Source organism: Lutjanus erythropterus, chromosome 12 (assembly GCF_056507025.1).
Source record: "Lutjanus erythropterus isolate fLutEry1 chromosome 12, fLutEry1.hap2, whole genome shotgun sequence".
Classification (NCBI taxonomy): Eukaryota; Metazoa; Chordata; class Actinopteri; order Lutjaniformes; family Lutjanidae; genus Lutjanus; species Lutjanus erythropterus.
Window position 1 is genome coordinate 23,560,232 of NC_139328.1, and position 22,443 is coordinate 23,582,674.

The 22,443-nt window shown below is 40.0% G+C and overlaps 1 protein-coding gene across 1 annotated transcript; it reads left to right on the forward strand.

The window, feature by feature from the left end:
• The first annotated feature begins 1,880 nt into the window (after window positions 1-1,880).
• Window positions 1,881-21,644, forward strand: jcadb (junctional cadherin 5 associated b). Its single transcript, XM_084733115.1, has 4 exons — window positions 1,881-2,010; window positions 9,329-9,761; window positions 12,615-16,519; window positions 18,419-21,644. The coding sequence occupies exons 2-4, from the start codon at window positions 9,436-9,438 to the stop codon at window positions 18,451-18,453; spliced, it is 4,266 nt and encodes a 1,421-aa protein (XP_084589241.1). The 5' UTR covers window positions 1,881-2,010; window positions 9,329-9,435; the 3' UTR covers window positions 18,454-21,644.
• The last annotated feature ends 799 nt before the right edge of the window (window positions 21,645-22,443 follow it).

The following is a 22,443-nucleotide window of genomic DNA, read 5'->3' on the forward strand; positions in this document are numbered from 1 at the left end:
TCCCCTGGCCCCCTCCTCCTCAGAGTCAGGGAAGCTCAGCCAGTTTGCAAGAACACTGCAAGACGGAAAGACAGCCGCAACATTGTCAACTGACAATAAGAAGTGACAGTGAGTCCTACACTATAAGTCGATCAGCTGTTTATAACTGTCAGCTGTCTGTCTATGTAAAGCTAAGTACATTATCATGAAAACAAAAGCCCTCTGCTCTGAAAATACACACCCTGGACCTTGATTTAAATGGGTGTCTGTCTCACTGCCTGCCAGACTCCTCAACACATTGCTCAATTTAACCTTATAACCATCTACTCCTACAGGGTTTGTAATTGTAATTTCTTATGACTCATAAACAGACACTTGATCATTCATCAAATATTCAGCAAGAATATGAAGTCTAATTAACATGAAATGGGCAAACAAAAAGTTATTCTGGCCCAGAAAATAAATTTCAAAGGGGGAAATTGCAGCAGTAGTGATGTTGTTGGATAGGCTAGGATTTCAATTTAGCATGTTTCCTTAATCTGATGATATATTATGGTCATTTTATGATTTATTACAGAAAATATGTTACAGATATCTCCTTTGAGTCCAGGCTTTGCTGTGAGATAATATCATTTCCATGTCAATGGAACATTTTATAAATAACTACTTATACGCAGTTTTCTCCTTAAGTCACACTTAAAATCAAAACTGATCATAAGTATGTTTTATAATTGAGGCTCCAGGACTATTGCCTTTCATAAATCATTCCTATTTGAAACTGCTCACGAAAAGGTAACACAGTACACAGTTCAGTGTGCAGAAGTTTATGTCGATGTTTTTACCTGAGATGTTCCTGCGACTGACCAGTCCCTGACCCCTGAGACTGTCTGTGCAGAGGGAGTTCTGTTGATTTAATTGAATAGTTGATTGATGAGACATTGCTGTTGAGTTCTTCAAATGCCATTTTTTAGCACTTAGAGCCAAGTGTCATCTAGTTCCGGTTATATTTGAGAGAAGATAGACATCTCTATGACTGATATCTCCAGAACCCGGCAACTCACACCAAAACGATCTAGATGGATAAAAAGCACTACAGCACAGAGAAGAAATATGTATATTTGAGCTTGAAGTGAACTGTCTCTTTAACTTGTTTATCTGCTCAGTAGTCAGCAGCCACTGGCCATCCAAAACTGGTTGCACTGGGCAGCTCCCAGATGAGGATGCATGTCAAGTCTGTGAATAAGTGAAATAGTGAAAGGGTGTCTCATTCTTTCAGGGACCCCTAAGGTCAGGCTTGGACACTTTGTCATCAGTGAGTGGATCTCTGGACGTGAGCGTTGCCCCGTCACTCCTCAGAACGAGGAGGGATCCCTCAGAGTGCAGCATGTCACAGTTGGCACAGGAAGGCCTGAGCCCAGCACATTTAATTAGCCAAGCTGTCTTGGCATTGGATGGGAGGGGGGACACACACAGTGACGAGTCATCAACATCACCAAGGGCGCGGTGCTGCTCGCTGCCATACTGCTCATCTAAAAACTTAACAGGATGGGAAAGAGACGCATGGGCGTTTATGTAGAAATTTGTCCCTGGGAGTCTGAGTTTTTACTGGAACATCAGCTGAGTGGTGCAGCAGTGACTGACCTTTCTTGTAGAAACACATAAGGTGTGTCCCTGTCAGGTTTTAATGTAAGAGACACTCAGACCTCACTGCTCCACATGTGTGTAGTTACCATTCAAGTCAATATGCCAGATTGAATGAAAAAAAAAGACTGTTGCTATGAAAAAAAAGCAAAGTTAGGAGAAACAGTTTGGAAGAAACCATTCTGACATCCCTCTCTGTAGCTGCCTGCATGTGAGGAGCCCACCCCACCTCAGCTGTAGTGAGGAGAGCCCAGTCCAGGCAGCCAGCAACCAGCGCGTCTCTGCCTACCAATAGGCATGCTCGGCTCAGGCTCTGTGCAGTGCTCTCAGTCTCAGCAGCTAAAGCTGGGCGCAGGGGAACTGCGACGGCCGCGCCAAGCATCTTCCCAGGTATGCGTCTCTCTGCTACGCCCTTTTCGGTTTTGCACTGTTGAGGCATCTTTGCTGCATGCTGTTTCCCCCCACTCTGCCGACACTGGCTTATTTCTAGGGAGGGGTTGCTGTTGTGTCTTTTTTTTTTTTTTTTTTTTCCTCCCTGTGTACCTCACGTAGCCTCCACGGTAGCGCAGGGCAGCGGGTCTTGGTAAACACTCACAGTCAGCGCGGAGAAGACGCATCTGTAAAACCTGCTGGTTATCCGCGCGTCAACTTGCACACACCTCAAAATGTTCGCCCTTCGACAGATCCGAGCCGCCGCCGCCGCCGCCGCTGCTGCTGGTGGCGGAGGAGAGGCGGGGATGTGCGCTCCTCGCCGCTGCGCTGCGTGCTTTTCTTGGGCAAAAAAAATTTGCAACGAGGTTATGATTTGACCAAGCGGCTTTCATCTAAACATGACCGCTGAGCGCATTTTCAACTTGTGCGTGCAGGTAGAGGGTGTTTTTCACTGGTAGGCGCTGGACTTGCGGCACAGGGCGAAGCAGGTATTGGGAGCTGATTTGAAAAATCATTTCATAGCAGTCAATTTAATGTAGGCTGTGCCATATAACACTGCAGTAGGATATAGGAGGGCTATAGTAGGTCATACTCTGCCCATGCATGGACAGATATCCTACAACAGTGATTTATTATTGATAGCTGTGTGTTATGATACAAGAGATCTATTTCACATCATTATTCATTCATACAGTGAGTTATCATCCAGGGAGAATGATGCTGAGGGAGATGTTTTCCACATAATCGGGTAGTTAAAACACAAAGTGCTCTTAATTATAAACTTGAGCTTTAAATGAGTTCATATAAGCATGTTTTTCATGATTAGCCTGGTGTGTGCTGCTCTGTTTTCCCTGTCACTAGGTAAGATGTAGGTACACTCCCTTAGCAGTTAGGGTGGTGCTGCCTGCTAGTGCTGATGTGTTACAGTGGCCACTACCTGTGCATGCAGTCTGCAAGGCCTGGCTGTACATTGGGGGCCTCCCTCCCCTCAGCTCCTGGAGGGGTGGTGGTCAATAAAACTGCGTTTCTCAAACTTTAAAGTAAATGTAGACTATAAGTTGAAGTTTTTAGGGTGGCGCAGGAAAGTCATGAATGAAAGCTCCTCACATAAAAATTGATTTATGTTTCCAAAAGCTGTAATTATCAGCTAATGAATGACCTCAACAGCAACTTTTAGGACCCTTGACCTTATTGTTAGTTCTCCACACACACGAAACCCACATATCTCTCAGCATATCCATAATGTGCATGTAAAAATCTGACTGTGAAGTAATTATTAATGGTACTTTTGTTGTTGCTATGCAAAAAAAAGCCTCATGTGCTATATTTCCACTGCAATCATTTGAAGCTATGACCTTGTCAAAAAGGGCCACCATGTGTCTGGTTTGCTCTGGTTCTTCCTGCGTTTAAAGGAAGCTACTTTTCTATATGAGTTCATCTTCACTGGTCATGACTGCTCTTGGATTTGGCTAATTCAAGAAGCCCTTGAGTTGATTTTTGCTGCATTTACCACATTCACTCCACTTGAGAGAGCCAGGAATAGTTGGAGGACTTATACATCAGAAGCCCTGATTTGAACACGCTGATTTTTTAAAATGTTATTTTAGAGTCTGCTCGGGCTTTGTCTAGTCAGTGAAGTTGTAATGACATTCATAAACTGGATAATCCGTTTAAACATGTGTTGTCCTTGAAAATGTGGTTACACAGATATTGTGGTCCTAAGGTGAAGATGTTCTGCTGAGCATTTTACATCTGGATAGTGTAAATTATCTCCAGGCTCAGTGCAAAGTGTTAACAGTGAGTCATACAGTATGAAATAAGCTCCCAGGCCAGAGGCAACTCCTAACTGCAAAGTGGACAAAGTTATGGAGTGAGAAATGTTAAGGTCACCTTAAGGTCAAGGGACGAGGAGGGGTTTTTTACAAATTATTTGAGGGAAATGGTCCTTTATACAGTCAGTATTTGGCATCGCTGATGTAAACAGAGTAAAAGATTTCTTTACTGACAGATTTCTTGGTTTAGGTCAACATTCTTTTTTCAATGGGTTTCTATAGAGCTGCAGCTATCAGTTATTTTAATTGTTGATTAATCTGTAAGTTTCTCGATTAATCAATTAATTGTTTGGTGTATAAAATGGTAAGAAAACATTGATCAGTGTTTTCCAAAGCCCAAGATGACCTTTCTGTCCACAACCCAAAAGTATCCAGTTTACTGTCATGGAGGAGTAAAGAAACCAGATAATATTCACATTTAACTGGCTAGAATCAGAGAATTTTGACTGTTTTCTCTAAAAACTACTCAAACCGATTAACGAATTATCAAAATAGTTGGTGATTAGTTTAATAGTTGACAAATGATCAATTAATCATTGCAGGTCTATTGTATGTAGCTGCAACAATCAGGCAAAAGTAAATGAATCAGCAACTACTTAAATAATCTATTAATCATTTTCATGCAAAATTCCAAATATTTTTTGGTTCCAGCTTCTTAGATTTTCTGATTGTTTTCATCACATATGATTAGAGATGAGTATCATTAGGATTTTATTGTTATTGATACTGATACTGCTTATCAATTTGTCAATGCTCTTACTCGCCATAACTGGGGGCACAACATAGATACATGACAAGAAAATATGTGAAAAGATTCAACAGTTATTTTATTGTTACTTCTTTGCAAAATTATCAGGTTTAATTGTCACACGAGTTGGTGTAGTTAGCTGCATTTTTATTGAGTTTAGTAAAGTGAGCCCACACTTTTGAACGTTTTGCCCGGTCAGATGTTTATGTAACGTTACATAAATACAAACAACAGTATCGTTTGCCTTGGAGCTTAACAATATTTCAGTGCTGGCCTGTACCAGTTTAGTACCAGTTCTTGATACACATCCTTTTACATAACAGTAACTAAAATATGCCCTAGTTTTGGCTGGTTGAACAAAACAAGTAGTGTAGGGATGTCAGTCGGGGCTCCGGAAAGTTGTGATGGGAATTCTTCATTATTTTCATACACTAAATGATTATGAAACTAATCAATAATGAATTGAATGATTAGTTGTCAAACTCTATCAGTATTAACAGAAGTTGTAGGTTTAATTTAATGCCTTATTTTGTTATAATTTTGTGAAATATAAGGTTATGTTTATTTTATCATTAGCAGTGGTGTCACAATGTCAATAATAAATTGAAACCTGTGATATTTTCCATACTTTTTTCTTCTCTCCACTGCCGCCTACTATGGGGCATCTAAAACACGTCTAGAGAAAAAAACACAAAGAGTTGCTTACCAGCCGTAATTTTGTACTTGATACCATATAGAAACTGAAAATGTAAATGACAGTTGTCAGGGTATAAAACCAGTGATCAAGACTTGATAGTCAAATATAGTATAGCCAAGACATGTTTAAATTGAAAAATTTTAATCTACCATTTTTTCCCCACAATTAATTGTTTAGTCTGTAAAGCAACAAAAAACCAACAGTTTGATATTTGAACTTGAAAAATGACTGAAACAATTAATTGATTATCAAAACAGTTATCATATCAGTTTACTGATTCCAGCAACAACAACAACAAAAAAACAAATTACAGCAACAAACTAGGATTATTATATCTAATTTTTTTTAAAGTGAATATCATTTGAATTGCATTGTACTATCATGAGGTATTCATTAGGTTTTGTATCGAAAAGAACAGCAAATTCTGTTTTAATTGTTTTTTAATCTTACCCTAGGGACAGAAGCAAGTCTCATATAAGATTATTTAGGTGTATTAATTATTCATTTAGATTACGCTTGATCCTGGTAAAGTAACAATATGAAATCAGTGCATTTTGTTCATATACAGAGGAAACATAATAATACACTGCAATAACAGGTACACCGCCTTGGTAAACTTTCAGTCAACTTTTAAGTCTATGTTATTGGTCTATTAGTAGATATTAATCTGTCTGTATATCTATAGATAGTCAAGTTTCAGAATGAAATACTTCTCTGTTCAGTCACATGACCTCCACCCCTGATATAAACTGTAATCTGTAATGGAAAATCAGCTGATTGAGTATTGTAGTTTCAGTTAAAAATGAATAAAGGTGTTTGCTGTGAACAATTTTGGCAAAGTGTCACCCTAACTTAAAGTGAGAAGTGGTTTGTAAGTCTATTCTAACACTTACGTCTTTGATTCAACGCTGTTCTTGTCCTTTAAGTGACACCTCCATAATGGAAAATGAATAGCGAGCCACTATTCAAGTCCAAACATGATTAGCCAAAATGCTAATGTGTGCAAAGCCTTTGATCACTGTGTTACTGTTTTATAAGCCATCCACTGTCATCTCCAGGCAGGACAGACTGTTATAGCCACTAATTAATATATCAGACAGGCAGGGCTGCTTCTGCATTCACATACACACACACACAGCAGAAAGACTCATCCCATGAAACTTTTAGCCTGTGTTCAAGCACGACAGTATTCTCTTTTAACCTACTTTAAATACTGAAATTAACGGTTGATTAATCAATTGACAGGAAATCAATCATGAACTGTTTTGATGCTGATGGTTTAAAGAGAAAATTCATCACTTTTCATGTGGATGTCCAGTCAGTGATGATAATAAATGTAGTCAATTGAACCAATAAGTTCCTCAGTGCATGCTTTGTTAGTCAGTTCTACTGCTGCAAAGTCTGTTGTACTTTCTGCACCAGTGATGTCACAGTGATGTCATTGGTGTTAAGGAAGAACAACAGGCTATTTTAACTTAGATTTCTGTTCACCGCCTCTGGGGAGGCAGAGGGTGTGCTTGCTCAGTATTTTGTCATTTAATTCTCTGTTTTAACCAACAGAGTAATAGCTATGGGCTCGGGTGGTGATACACAGAAACATGGGCGTGGAAATCAGAAGATCGCACACATTGCATCCTGGTACATGTGGGCGGCATAGCTTTGCAAGCAGGAGAACTCAGCTTTCTTGGTCAGTGTAGCATATAAAAAGAATTTATTGCGTCAATTAATTACATTTAGCATCAATTTGGTTGGATATCCACATGAAAAGTAGTGAATTTTCCCTTTAAGTCATTTTTTTGAAGCATATGTGCCAAACATTTCAAAGTTCGCAGTTTGAAATGAAGATTTGATGCTTTTGTAATTGTAAACTGATCTTTTCGCACTAGACTGTTGGCTGAACAAACAAAATCAACAATTTGATGACATTACTTTGGGCTTTAGGAAATTGTTTTTTTCTCTACCATTTTTTTCTTTGACATTTCACAGGTAACTAAAATAGTAATCAGCAGCTTGATTTTAGTTGCAGTGCTAGACATATTTTGAAAATATAGCATTTGCAATTTTTTGCCAAACACTTAATTTAATCTGCTTTATGTAGTGTTTAAGACAGAATGACTACAAGACCTACAACAATTGGTTGATTTGTTGTTTGAAAGAAAATTAATCACCAACTCTTCTGATCATCAATTCACCTTTTAAGTAACTTGCACAATGTTTGCTGGTGCCACTTTTGTAAATGTAAGCTTTAGTTACTTTTTTTGTCATTTATGACAGTTGATTGAAAAAAAAAATAGCTCCTAACTATTTTGGTCAATAATTATTTTTCATTTCATTTGTCAAACATAAATGTCAAACATTTGCTGATCCCAGTCAAGAGTCTTTGGGTTTTGGACTGCTGGTTGGACAAAAGAAACAATTTGAGGATGTCACTTCAGGCTCTTGGAAAATGTGATGAGCATTTTTCACACTTGTGTAACATTTTAAAGATGGTTATGCATGAAAGTAAATGAAAGAATTAATGAAAGATTAATCAAAAATGAAAGTAACTGTTAGTAGCAATGATTACAATTGTACTGAAAAAAACCTTCAAAAAATATTGTTTGAAGTTTATCAGATTTAGTTATGTCTACGCTTGCTGTGGTGGCCTGGAAAGTTTTGGTTTGACTGGTTTTAGAATAAGATTCATAGATTAAATAAAAATAAATAAATAAATACAATGACAAGGTACTTATATAAAGATATACAAACATATTTTTTCTTCAATAAGACAATTAAATCATGAATCTAAATATTACGACAAGTAGGGATCGTCTTATAATACGCCATGAAATCTTAAGTAAAGACGAAAAGACCAAGGTTCATACAAGTTAGTTTTAATTTCAACTTAAATTTTGCTTTCTTTTCAGTTCTTTTTACACTTATGTTTCATGTTCATTTCCATTTTTTGTTAACGCTGCAAGTTAGACTTCAACTTTAAAAAGGTTTTTATGATTCAGGAGCTGAATCACTTTAATTACATGTAATAAATGCACCATCTTTTTTCCTGATGCCATTACAAGAGAAGAAATATTGGCAGCTTGCGAACTGGCAACATAGCACAGAGAGAAAGAGCTGTATAGATTATGTAGAGTCATTTGTATTGAATATTTCTTTTTCCCTTACAGAATGGTATTAATATATGATGCAAACTATACTGGAGGAGATTCATTTAAGAGTATCTGACACAGACTGTTAGCATGATGAGGTATTTAATCTCTTAATCTCTTTAATGTTGAAGAATTACTTTGTAGTTTCTGTTAATATATGCAGTTATTCTTGTCCACTGTTCTTGTCTAAGTATTGCATTGTCCACATGAATAGATTAGTGCAGCTGTCCAAATGCTGCTCTGAGTGTCTAGAGAACAATAACTGTGATTGTATTGACTGATGACGAATGTTCTACCTAGACCCTGCTTGTGTTTAGGTTAAATCACATTTTCTAATGTATTTATCCCAGACAAAGGGTAGAGAAATCATTATGTAGTCAGTGGTTTAATGGATAGGAACAACTCTAAATTTAGCAATTCTTACATTGCACAATGGTTGTTAGACAATTCAGAAAGATGAAGGATGTCTTTGGGAAGAAGAAAGGGTGTGGTTTGGGAAAGAACTGTCAGAATCAGCTGAACTACCAAGCGAGAATAAAAATATGGGGTCATAAATTCTGCAGTGTGTACTTTAAAAACTTAAGATGTACATTCCAGAGTTGTCCTCTGAGACAATAATGTGTGCACTACAGACCGTGTTATGTTTAGCACATGTTCATGTTTAATTTAGATCACTTACTGAGCTTTCAACATAGAACATGCTGAAAGAGTAATACATTTAGCAAAGCAACACAAACATCTGCATTTTCTGACATCAGCTATAGCGTGTTGAAAATGACACATCTTTGATTTAGGCGCATGCAGAAATAATTTGCTCACATGTTACCTCTTCCCTCCCCTGTCCTTTCCTTAGTGATGGCCTCTGCTGAGCAGCCGTGCTCCAGCTTCCACCAGCAGCACTGCGCATAAGGCAACACACCCACCTTTGCCCTCCTGCCCAGAAGTGAGAGAGACACCACCATGTACAGTGTGGAGGACCTCCTCATTTCGCACGGATATAAATTGCCCAAGAGCGGTCCTCCGTCTGCCACGCCTTATGACAAGCGCCCTGCTGATTGCCAGCGTGAACTTGTGGACAACAGGGCTGGCCGGGGGACACTGAACGGGTATGAGGCGGACCGGGGGGCATCTATCACAGGCATCTATGGCAGCAGGCAGGCATTGGTGAAGGGCTACCCCGCCACAGACAACGAGAGCGGGGAAAGGAACCAAAGGAGAAAAGAAGCCGGTATCGGTATCCTAGGTGACGCTCAGCCCTTGGGTGATTCTCTTGCCACAGATAGTGGGTGAGTGTTTTTTTTTTCCCCCTCTCTCTTTTGCGATCCCCCACACCCTTTACCTACCCTTTTTTTTCCCTCTCCCCTCCTTCTCACTGGGGCCCTTCGGTATTGCATGCAAAACTGAGTCTGCACTGCGCAGGGTTTTTTTTTTTTCCTCCTCTTCCCTTTCCCCTCCTTCCAGAGCTGCAGAACACTGTGGCTGCAGCAGCACCACTGACACATCTTATGCTGGGATATGAGGAATTATGAAAGGTGCCTTTGCTCTCATTTGAGTTGTTTACATGCCTGCACAGAGGTGGCTTGTGTCTCTGTGGAGCCCACCCATACTGGTGTCATCTCCACAGTCTTCACCAGGCAGGCAGGCAGATGTAAACAGCAGCACTAGACGGTGAGCAAACTGAGGAGGACTGAACATGCCTCAAGACAGGCGCGTAATCACTCCACTGTAAACACTGGCACACTGAATCACGCCCAGCACGTGCTCTGTGATGTAAGCATGTTGCTGGGCAAGTGTGCACAGCGCGGCTCCCCTCAGCCATACAGTAGCATATGCTGCTGAGGATGATACATTGACATTGCTGCTTAAATGAATGAGTACAGTGACTAACACAGTCACTTAGTGCAGTGCAGATACAAGATGAGGCTAATTGGTAATTGTAATTCATTCATTTAGTTCTCTTTTTTTATTTTTCAGAGAGGATATTTGACAAATGTATATTGTAATATGTATTTATGATACATTTTATGATGAGATTTTTATTTGATTTTTATGGAACTGCTAACAGCAAATCACAGCCTTTTGTAGCTGTATCATAAATATGAATCAACTAGCCTGAGAAACTACAATTATTGATTTATTTCATTTTAAGATCTAATGGTTACATTTGAATTTCAACAAGGATTTCAAATCCACACTCCCTCGTTCCATTATAACTGACTATCATTGGGGGTCGATTAAAACATGCTTGGATGTGACTGATGAACTACGGAAATTCATGTTTATCACGGTGTTTCTTCTGCTTCATTCAGTGGTGAGGAAGAAAATTATCACGACTGCTTGAGAAAATCAGAACTTTTAAAATTACAGTGTAATTTAACAAAATGACCCTTCTGAAGACAAAGAACTGAAGCTCTGTTTTTTAGACTTAATCTGTTATGATTACGTATGCTATTGCTGAGATAATTGTTTTGGCAGTGCAACATGCATCACAGCCATATCCTGCACATAAGAGGTAAATATGGGACCATAACTAAAATCATCTCCAGGCAGCACTGCTTTATCATACTACAGTGGAACCATTGGTTTGAACCTGCCAACAGTCACCCGTCACACACTTGCCATTTTATGTTAAATTCAGCAAGCTTTTTTAAATTTATCCTAATGTTGGTGTAATATTACATATTCACCCTAGCAACAATCAAAAAGGCCCTCTCCTTCTGATTTTCTCCTGAAGTGTGTTTTATTGGGAAGCAGACTGCTTTAAAACTTTATTGTTACTCAGTCATAATGTATTTCCTATACAGTTTGATCCTGCTAATTGAGTTATGTGATCAATCAAATGGAGGGAAAGAGCTTTTGCTTTCTTGTCACATCAGGTAATGGGATGTTTTCGCTTAGACTTTCTTTAAGAGCCACAGTTGCTGTCCAGATGACCAAGTTCCAAGATAAGGTCAGCACAATTTAATATGCAGATCATATTGCAGTAGCATCACAATTTCATGGTTTCTTCAAGGGACTTCGAAGCCGCTGACTTAAGCACTTCTGTCTCATATGTGCTGGCTCTCCTTGATTAAGTTGCGTTGGAAAGCCAATACTGCCAAAGACAAAACACATGCTTGAGACTGGCATAGACATGTCACTTCTAATTTTTGGCACTTATTAAATCTCAAAACAGTGCTGGTACTTTATTATATTATCATAGAAAATGAGATACTCATTTTGATTCTTATTTATTTGGGAAAGTCTGTTTATTGATTAATGCAGTGGTTCTCAAACTTTTCCTGGCATGGCCCACTTCAGAAGCTGGAAAAAAATTCATGCTCCACATCCTGCATTTTTTAAAAATCATTTATCATTTTATCACTAACAATAATTGGGGAAGCAACTAATAAAACAAGGATCCACATAAAATTTTAGTTAAATTAATGTCAACTCAGTAGCATCAGCAAATTCTTGTTCATTTGTTTTTCCTATATAACTCATATTTATTCGTTTCACTACACATTTTTCTTGTGGTCATACCCCTCACACCCCTCCTGCAGTAGCTCTATGTTCCACTGGTGAGGCCCACCCGACAGATTGAGAACCATTGGTTTAATATATCAGTAGTTTCTTTTAGTGTTTCTTTTAAACTATGGAATACTAGCAATCTGTTAGTCATATAACCCTTTCAGACACTATTCTTTTGAGCAGCAATGATTAGTCAATTAATTGATTTGTCGATGGAAAGAAAGTTAATTGCCAACTATTTTTTCAAGCAGTTAATAATTTCAGTTGTCATTTTTCAACATTTGCTGGTTCCAGCTTCTTAAATGTGAGAATCTGCTGCTTTTCCTTGCCATTTATGAGAGTAAATGAAGAGTGTTTTGAACTGTTGGTTGGAGAAATGAAGCAGTTTGAAGACATCACTTTGGGCTCTGGGAAATTTCTAACATTTTTTTTGACATTTTATAGATGACATGATTCATCAATTAATCCTGAAAATAATAAGCAGATTAAATGATAATGAAAATAATCATTAGATGCAGCCCTACTATTCTGTGTTTATGTGTCTGTCTAAACATGCCAGATGTCCACCTCACTCTTCTTCTGTAACAATGTGAATGTCTTTTTCACTCTGATCTTTTTGGTCTTTGCAGGTTCTATGATGTTCCGAGTTTGACTTATTCAGAGCCGCTGAGCTATGATGAGAGGGATGTTTCCTACTGGCGAAGGCGAGGCCAGGACTTCAGTATCCTTCTGGACTATGCTGATGGCAGGGAGTTGAGGGCCTCTGCTGGCGCATGGAGGCCACAGGCCTTGATTACAGCAGAGGAACACAGAGCGGAGAGGCAAGCGCAGCAGCTATGGGAGGACATTTCCTGGCTAAGGGACCTGGACGCAGCCCCTGGTCAGCTAAGGGTGACTGGGGAAAGGAAGTGCCAGAGCCTCGGTACAGAGGAGTGGAGGCCTGCTGTGGGCCTGGGAAGGCAGCTGTCAGATGGGGATGGGGACAGGTGGGCACAGGACCAGTACCGCCTGAGGACACCAGAGGGTTTTTTTCACCCTAGAACTAAAGCAAAGTCTCAGTCTCTCCCCAGAGTTTTATCACCTGATGGAGCTGGCAGAGAGCTCATTCCATCCAGGCCTAGCCTACCTGATAGACAGAGGATAAACAGTACTCTCTTCTCTGGGCCCTATAGTAGGTATATCTATAGTGGTGCTGTTGTCAGGGACCGGTGGGGTAGGAATTCTGGGCCAAGCAGCCATGTTGCACTTTTACCAAAGCCCAGGTTCAGCAGGCCTTTAAAGCCTCCGTCATATGAGATTCACCAGCAGACTAGGGGTAGCGCAGAAATGCTTGCTATAGACCAGGGTGCCAAACAAAAAGAAAGGCCGATCTATTATCCAAGGGGAGGGGACCTGAGACAAGACTATTACGCACAACACTCTGCCATCTCTGGAATGGAGCCTCCTGGCTACATCCCACCCCCGTCTTATAAAAGAGCCCCACCCCCAAGATCAGTTTCAATCAACCGCAATGAAATGGCAAACCTAAGATGGAGGGCGGAAGCTCTGCAGATGCCCAGCTCAGATCCTGGCAGGTGGTTTTCCAGACAGGCAAGTGCATCATGGCTGGAACATTATGGAGATCGTGCTGCATCCTATCGAAAACAGGTACATTCTGGACATGAGATAAAGTCTCATTCTGAAGAACAACCAGGTCATGCCCGACAATTACCCACTGAAGACCCAAGAGTGAAGCAAATCTCAGGAGGGCCTAGCGGAAGTTCTCTCACTGACTCAGACAAGATCCGTAACATCAACAAAGAGACTCCGCCCGCTAAGATTTTAGGACAATCTACACATGATAGTGCCTTTCCTCCCCAACAGGGGCCAGCTCTCAATACTGACAGCCGCAAAACAGCTCTCACTGACAACGACAGCAGTAATCGATGGTGCAACAGGGGAATTAAAAAAAGTGACAGTGTAGCTTCTGAAAACCGTAGTCAATTTTTTCCTTCATCTATTCTGGGTAAACCACCACCACCACCATGCAAGCCGGCTGACCAGGGTGTCTCTGAAACTGTGACAGAAGTAAAAAAGGTGGAACAACCTGAGCCAGCAGCAGAGAAAGACAAATCCAAGAATCTCAAAAAGAGACTTAGTGAGACAATTTTTTGTTTGGTGTCTGTCCCTGTTACTCCACAGCTCACTGGGACAATCCGTGATCAGAATAACAACAATGAGAAGTCACCAGACCCAGCGGATAGTCCTAGTGACAACAAAACTGGCCATTTAACAAACCAAAGTCTCCAAAGCACATCTTCAGCTGAAGCTGAGCTGCAAGCACTAACTGGTAGCATAGCGAGCAGCAAAACAAGCAGTAGAGCGAGCAGCAAAATGTTTAAAAAATTACCCTGTCGACCCCCTAAGATAAACCATTACAAGGAGATGAAACTGTCGGGATCATGGCCTGCAAACCAGTATAGAGACCAAGAGACACAAACTAGCCCAGAGGCCCGAAAACCTGCCCCTGAAAACAAGGAAGCACAACAAGACCCTGTCCCTCCTGGCACTGAGGTCCCTCCTGATAGCAGCGGTGTAGTGGGCACTGCCTTCAGTTTTCCTATAAAGGGAGTGAAGAGCCTGAAACTGTCAAGCAACAGCGCCTTCTCCCTGACATCCACCTTCTCCAACCAGCTGAATAAGAGCACAGCTCAGCAGCCAGCAGTACCACCCTCAGGAAATGCAGAGGAGACCAAACCAGCAGCAAAGAGTGGGCAGGAGGCATTTGAACAGTTCCTGCTGAAACCGGCCAGCCAGCGACCATGGGATGCTGTCAAAGAGCTGGAGACCATCAAAAAAGAGGTCCAGGATCAACAGCAGCAACAGAGCAGCAAACAGCCAAGCGTGGACAAGTGCATAGAGGACCTCAACGAGGCCTACAAAGACATCTTGGAGCTAGGCACTGCCAGCAATAAAGTCCCAAATGGTTCTGTTCAAATCCCTGAGCGTATCAAAATCCGATTGACATCAGAACCTCTCAACAAGCCCAGCAGCCTTAGGCGCAGTGCAGTAAGCTGGTCTGTTGACCCAGAATACAGGGAAGTCAAGAGCGCCTTCTCCAGGCCTGCAACAAAGTCGGTAACCTTCAGCAAGCAGCTTAGGGAGGAGCTGCCTGTCCCACCTCGGGAGACAGGCTTCAGAGAATACAGGGTTGTTGCGCATCTTTCGCGCAGACGGAGCAATGACGGCAGGACAGTGAAACTAGACCTGCCAGATGAGCCTATTGAGACACCACTTTGTGACTTCAGTCCGACAACGCACACTGCAGCGGCTGAGGTGCCGTGGGCAGATAGACAGCCCATGCAGGATGCCTCTACGCTCACTAGTCCTCCTGATTATGAGGACATTTGCCAGACTTTGCGTCAGTCTAGAGATCCAGTGGATGCCAATAAAGGGTCCGCAGGCAATTTTAAACCTAATGACGCAGAGCCTCTTCAAGATCTTGGTGTGGAATCAGAGGAGGAGTGCCCTATTTGTAAAAGAGAGATGGAGAATCAGATGAGACAGGGCCCATTGCCTCCACTTCATGAGGAGAACAGCTCGGACAGCTCGGCCAATCAAAGCAGTCCACCACAATGCGCTGCGTTAGAAAGTCCAGCAGAAGACACAAAAACAGAGGAGCCAAAAGACTCGAGTTTGAATCAGTCAGGGTCTGACCTGTGTGCTGAAACAAGGGAGCAGCATTCGTTGACGCAGGAAAACATGGCAGGGGGTGAAAAAACAGATAATGCTCAAGCAGAAAACTTGGACAATTTGTGCACAGTTAATTCTGCTGAGAGCATACCAGCGGATGGAGCTACAGAGGACAGTACATCCACAATATTAGCAAATGACGTGCCTGTAGACCCCCAAGTCACAGAGGAACAGAGTGGTAGTGACACAGTAAGTAAGGAAGTAGAAGTAGGAAAGAAAGAAGCCATTACAGGAGAAACACCTGAAGGCAGTGCAGACAAACAGACAGATGAAATGAAAAGTGAGTGTGAGGGGCAACACAGTGCAGTGCCTGATGACAAGCAGCAGCAAGAAAAGAAGCCATTTGCTGTCCCAGAGCATAGACTTGGTTTACGGACTCATCTGGGGCGAGACCACCCAGGGTTACCAGAGTTTCCACCAGAGAGACTGCCACTTTCAGTTCCCCCAAACCTAGACCGCAGGCTGTCTCTTAGCTTGGAGGGGGAGAGGAGGAGCAGGGGCCCCTCCCACAGAATGGAAGCATTGCAGACAAAGCTGGCTATTTCTCCAGGTCGGGTGGCAGTTGAGCGCCTCGCCCGGATGAGGGAGGTGGACGTTATGTATCGAATGAGGCGCCTCAGCATCAGGAGTACTGACTCTGGGGAGGGAGAGGCAGAGACAGAGGGGGAGAGCAAGGACGAACAAGAGGAGGAGCCCCTTCCTGCTCCTCTGACAGACAAGGAGAATGATCAAGAGGTCACCCATTCACAGCAGGTCTCTGAGGAGACAGTGTTGCAAGATGAGCAGGAGTCATCTCTCTCAGGTAAGATAAAAAAATTGTGAAATGTTGGTTAAGTATAGAAAACTGTACAGCTTTACCCACATTTTCAAATTGTCAAGGGTAACATTCAAAGTAAAACATTTATTTCTCTTGTGTTTTTTTTTTGGTCCTAACAGATTCAGTAGACTACAGAATCAAAAACCGAAAGGAAAATACCAGTGGAATTATTTAAAATATTTGCTCAATGCATCATACAATTTCACTGTCCCTATCCACAGATTTATTATGCATGCTTCAGGGTGACTGCAGACTAAACCATGAGTGAATCTGACAATTCCTTTTAAATGCTGACAAATGTGTGGGTAAAGATTGCTCAACTTGAAAATCAGAATGTTTATAGGTATTGATAGGAAGTGATAAGCATATGGCCAAAAAAGCAAAGTTAAATTTTTGTCCACCGGCCAAATAGCTAGTGAATGTTCAAATTTTACCAGCCACAAAATAAATTACCATTGTTGTTTTGTCTGGTGAGTGAAGCATATTTGCATATTTTACCTGCATTTAGCTGGTGGAGGGCAATTTTGTGACCTGAATATGGATATTTAGAAAATTGAACCATTGTTTGCTTCTTGGGCCAATTTGACAAAAAATGGTTCAGGTTTTATTCTGTAGGAGAGACAATAAATTGTGTTAAGAGAGATGGCTGGAATCATATTTATGTACTATTCTTTCATACTTTGGGTATTTCCATCACCAATCTTAAAAACTCAAAGTTACACCAAAAGTAGAAAATTGTCCCCTGTAAGGAAGGGAGCACGCCAGCATGCATATGAATATCTGGTTCATTTAACTCTGGAGGTTGCATGTTACCTGTCACTGGGACCTGCTGTGAAAGACATCTCCACAAGATGGTGTCAGTGCCCAAAGATAGTGCAAGTCTTCTGCCCTCCTCACAGAATCTGGATCCATTAAACATAGGACTGACATTTATGTCACTAGAATAAATAGAATAAATACAAAACATACTTAGACACATATTACTGTCCTGTCAAAAGGGAATTATTTTCCACTGTGATAGATACTGCTGTTCTTGTCAATCCATCTTCACTTTAGATATCTTAGATGAATTTTATAATATAGTATTAGATATAAATTACAAACAAGCTGCTTGAAATAACTGAACAAATAACACAATAAAATGTTTACTTTCAGTTGATATAGATAATTATTGATAATTACTAATGATCTATTTTTTATAAAGACCAGGGGAGAAATGATAAATTTAACCACCTTACTTTGAATATAACCACTTTGTTTATCAAAGCATACAAATAATAGATTAAATAAACTATTACCTATTACTATAACCTGTCTTTTTTAAAATTAATAATTTCCTCACTGTTTGCACTAATTTTCTCACTCCACATCCACTCTATATATTCAGTTTACTGTTACTGAGGAGTAAAGAAACCAGAAAATATTCACATTTTATAAGCTGAAATCACAGAATTTTGACATTTTTGTAATGAAAGTATGATGATTAATCAATCATCAAAATAGTTGTCAATTATGTTAATGTTCGATTAATAATCAATTACCTGATTAGTACTTGCAGCTCTACAGAATTGTACGCTAGATGATGTCATACATGCAACGATGACTTCTATCACCATCAGCTGCGTTTTTATGGTTTTGCTTATTTTTTACAGAAATATCAAGGTATGAAGGTATGAGAAAATAGATACCGCATAATAAGCTGTTTATGAGCCATATTTGTCATGTGCTTTGGCAGTTTACATTTAATGCATTTGAGTGAAACAAATGAATGTTTGATCAATTTGCCTATTGCTACTGATGATAGATATCATTATTGTTTTATTACTCAGGCCTAATTAAAAATGCACTTTTTCTGAATGAACATTTTTCTTCTTTACGTCCCAGAACCCCATGATCCCAGCCAAGTGGAGACAGTGTAGAAAGACTGCGTCCATCATCTCCATCTGAGGTTTTTAGCTCCAACACTGTGACCTGGCTGCCTACTAGAATGCCTTCATCTCATCTTGACACTGAAATGGCCTTCTTGTCCGACAAGAGCATTGTGTACACCCTCACCCTCGGCGCTGCGTTGACTACTAAGAGTGCTGTTCCACTGCCAAAGGGAGGTGCCCCCTTTAAGTCGTGGGGCAACTTCCACCCTGAATCCCTCCCCAGCCTTCCCAAACTGACTTCCCACTACCCCATCAGTCCTCCATCCCCAAGCCCATCCTCTTATAGGGTTCCCACTAGTTAGTCTTCTTGTAGCGGCTTGTCCTTTCTATTCTATCCTCCCTATGCTTTTCTCATTGGCAGACATTATGCAATTCTGTCGTGCATACTAGAACTTCTAAAATGTCCATAGTGAATACAGTCGAGACATTTTTTGCATACTGAAAGAATCTTGTTTGTTTACGGGCGAGCTGTTAAGGATATGAATGTAAGCATTTATGTTTAACCTAGCGTAGATATAGAAGGGTTATTGTCACAAACCTGTTCTGTTGCATTTAAAACTACACCAAAATAAACTGCGTATTTGATTGTCGTGGTAAGGCGACAGCTGTTTTAGAACTGGACATCACTGTCTCTGGCTCAAGAACTGTTTTGATTTTCAGACGAGATCAATCAGCCTTTCTTTTTTAAAAGTTTTAATGACATTGTGCCCTGTCTCATTGCTTTTGTACACACTGCAACCATAATCCATAGAGCTCTTCAATGAAGAGTGTCTCTGCACCACATGACATGCTAGATCAGTGACCTATTATACGATACATTGGTTCTACGCTGGAGTGGAAGAGTTGCCTTTTTTAACCAGAGGTGTGTTAGTCCCCTGATCAATCCGATGTATAGCTCCTATTTCCAGGTAATTTCAGGAAGCAATAAAGGCACGGATTGAGTTAATGTGGTTATTGGCAACTTTCATTAAAATTAAAGATGGATATAGGGATATAGAACAACAACAAAAAAAAGATACGTAGAGCAATATTGTTGTACAAACAGCTCAGTGGTTTAGTGGAGCTACCTGTAGGAACCATTGTCAGGAGTTTTAATGTGAAACGTGTCATTGAAATCATATTACAGGGATATGGAATCGTGTCAGGGTATATGGGCGCTTAACATGGGGTGGGTGCTTTACTTCATGATATATATCAATGTTCATACATCTGTATCGCAAAGAGACAACATTTCACGGAATATTTATTTTTCTTATCATCGAATTGTTAATCAGTTTGCATAATGTACAAAATAAAGTATATTTTAAATATTTTAAGAGATATTTTGTATTTAACCATGAAATTTTATTTCACCACACTTATATCAAGCTGAAAGTATCATATGTCTGTATAGTATCATATTGAGAGTATACATAATTTTCTAGTGCTTTAAAATCTAAGAGAGTGATTTAAGAAGGGATGGCCCTGTGGTGTGCCTTGATCACACGATTCGGTTTCAGTGAGCGATAGGGTTCATCAGTGGCAGAGTTGACGGGATGGAAATTTTTTGATTGTGCCATGATTTCCTATTTGATAGTGCTTTTTCATATGCTAACAAAGTCAATGTTGGACGCTCCTTGTGATATTTGATACATCAGTCCATCTCAGCTGTGTTTCCTCCGTTGGTGGTCAGACATGACCTGTCTTATTTTTGTCTTTGTGTCTTCCGGTTCAAATCATGTATTGTTCTGTTGTTGTTTATGGGAAACATGTTTAAAAATAAAATTGGGATTTTTTTTTCTTTTCCTTCCTTCCTTCCACCCTCCCTTTCTTCTTTCCCCCCTCCCCCTAACTTCCTCTTTTCTTTCTCTGTTTCATTCATTCCACCGAGTGTTCGTTTTGTGTAAATTGTTCTGCTGTCCCTAATACTTATTGCACTAAAAGGATACAACGCAGTTTGCTGTTTTTGGCTGAAAGCCATGTATTTGCAAAGAGTATGAAAAAAAAGTTGTTTTTTAAATAAGTACAGGGGTTTTTAATAAATTTTGAATCATAACCTAAAACCTAAATAATGATTTAAAAAAAATCTTGCAAAGAATCTTGCAAAAGTTTGCAGTTACGTGGTTTTTCAACAACAGCAGCACTGCATTGGTGTAACGTATCAACAACAGGCTTATAGGACTCCACCACTGTTTAATCACTCATTTAGTATCACTTAATTGTTATGTAGCATTTTACAGTTGTAGCATTTTATCAACTCAGACCTTTGTCTCAGTATTTCAAACATTTCTTGTAAATTTGGAAAAAATCATGTCGCCTTATTATGTGTGCATTACATTATACTCCAGGCAATGCCAAATACTAACGTACTAAGCACTGTTTCATACCTTAGGTTTTTACAAACAACTTACTGTTCTGCCATGCCTCTGGCTGGAGAGGTGCAGTAGCATTGTGGATAGTTTCTGCTCTTCATGCTGTTTATCTGTAGGAACATTGAATCAAAACTGTGAAATTCAAATTCTACAAAAAGCATCATATTTAAAATTACAGGATGAGATTCAGTGTTTCAAGACAAGCCCATAGTCAGCATCACAGGGAGGACAAGCTGGCACGCCCATAATTACTAATACATCTCATGTTCAATTCATTTTGAAGACTGAAAGGCATTGCCTCGGTCTTGTGTGTAAACTGCCCCTGACAACATTTAAATAGCTATTTCAGTACATACGCCCCCCCAATAATTGGCATGTCAGGTACACTTGAACATAGTGTCATTTGACTTTTTGTACTGCAGGTTATGTGCAACATGAAGTAATTATGCACACTTGTAATATTTTCTATTTTCATATGAGATTTAAGTGCTTTTTGTACTCACTGACATCTTTTTTTCTTCCTTGCATGAAATGCAAGAGAGAGGAGGAAAAAAAATGTTTTTCATAAAATATATTTGCATTTGGTACTCCAATAGTAAAACCGGTGGGCAAAACATTATGTTTCATAATTTAATTTACAAAACTATGCCAAGTATTTAAAAGCTATTTTTAGAGTAAATCAAAAGAGAACTCATTCATTTTTTCCTTTAAGACATGCCTTTATCTTTGTATCTATAAATATGAGCATAATCCATAGTCATATGATTGTGCTACTGTTGTATGATACTGCAGTCTGATTCATAAATAAACTCTTTGCATGAAATGAAAGTGTTTGTGATTAATTGTCGAGGGGCCATCTACATGAATCACGTATGGAGTGGACACAAGGAAGCAAGACAAACATCAGTAGTCAACAGCAAGTTCAGCAAGAACCCTGTCATAAGCATAAATGTTTCATTTTCAAATGAAACTCCCATTAGAGTTGACTACTATTCTTTAAGTATTATTAAGGCAATAGAAAAAGCGTGTATGTGCACAATTATGTGTGTGTTTTCACACATGTACACTTGTGTACTGGCAATTTCAGCCCAATTACCCTGCCAGACTGTCACACTGAGCTCCACTTGCTCAATCAAAGTGTTGGCAAAGACAATACTTGAGCTGAACCTTGTAAAAACCTCCCAGCATGCTCTCTGAGGCTTGGATGTCATCCATCCTCAGACACCGTTCAAATTCCTCTGTGTGCCATCTTTTTCTAAAAGGAGAGTGAAAAGTCTGATTAGTATTTCCTCTGATGTGATACTTCATTGATCCCTATATAGATGCGTTTTCTTTTCACTGACATCTGAATACTCTGCTTTTAGGCAGTAGTAGTTAACATATTTAAGATGCAATATTTAGCAAGATTATGTCTGCATAATACTGAAAAGGCAATAATTGAATATATGTTCTGAGAAGGTAAACAAGTACATATTGCTTTCTTTAGTTTAGATTCTTCTTTCTTTTAATTTTAGCTTTATGAATGCTCATCACTGTTAAGTGTCATTCAGTCAAGAGACCTTTTTCACAGCAGCCATATTGATATTAAATAGCAGGATAAACACATGTGTTGTGTGTGATATTAATT

Coding starts and splice junctions, on each gene's coding strand:
- jcadb (XM_084733115.1), top strand. CDS start 9,436: ATGTACAGTGTGGAGGACCTCCTCATTTCGCACGGATATAAATTGCCC. Junction 9,762..12,614: donor TCTCTTGCCACAGATAGTGG/GTGAGTGTTTTT, acceptor TGGTCTTTGCAG/GTTCTATGATGTTCCGAGTT. Junction 16,520..18,418: donor GCAGGAGTCATCTCTCTCAG/GTAAGATAAAAA, acceptor TTTACGTCCCAG/AACCCCATGATCCCAGCCAA.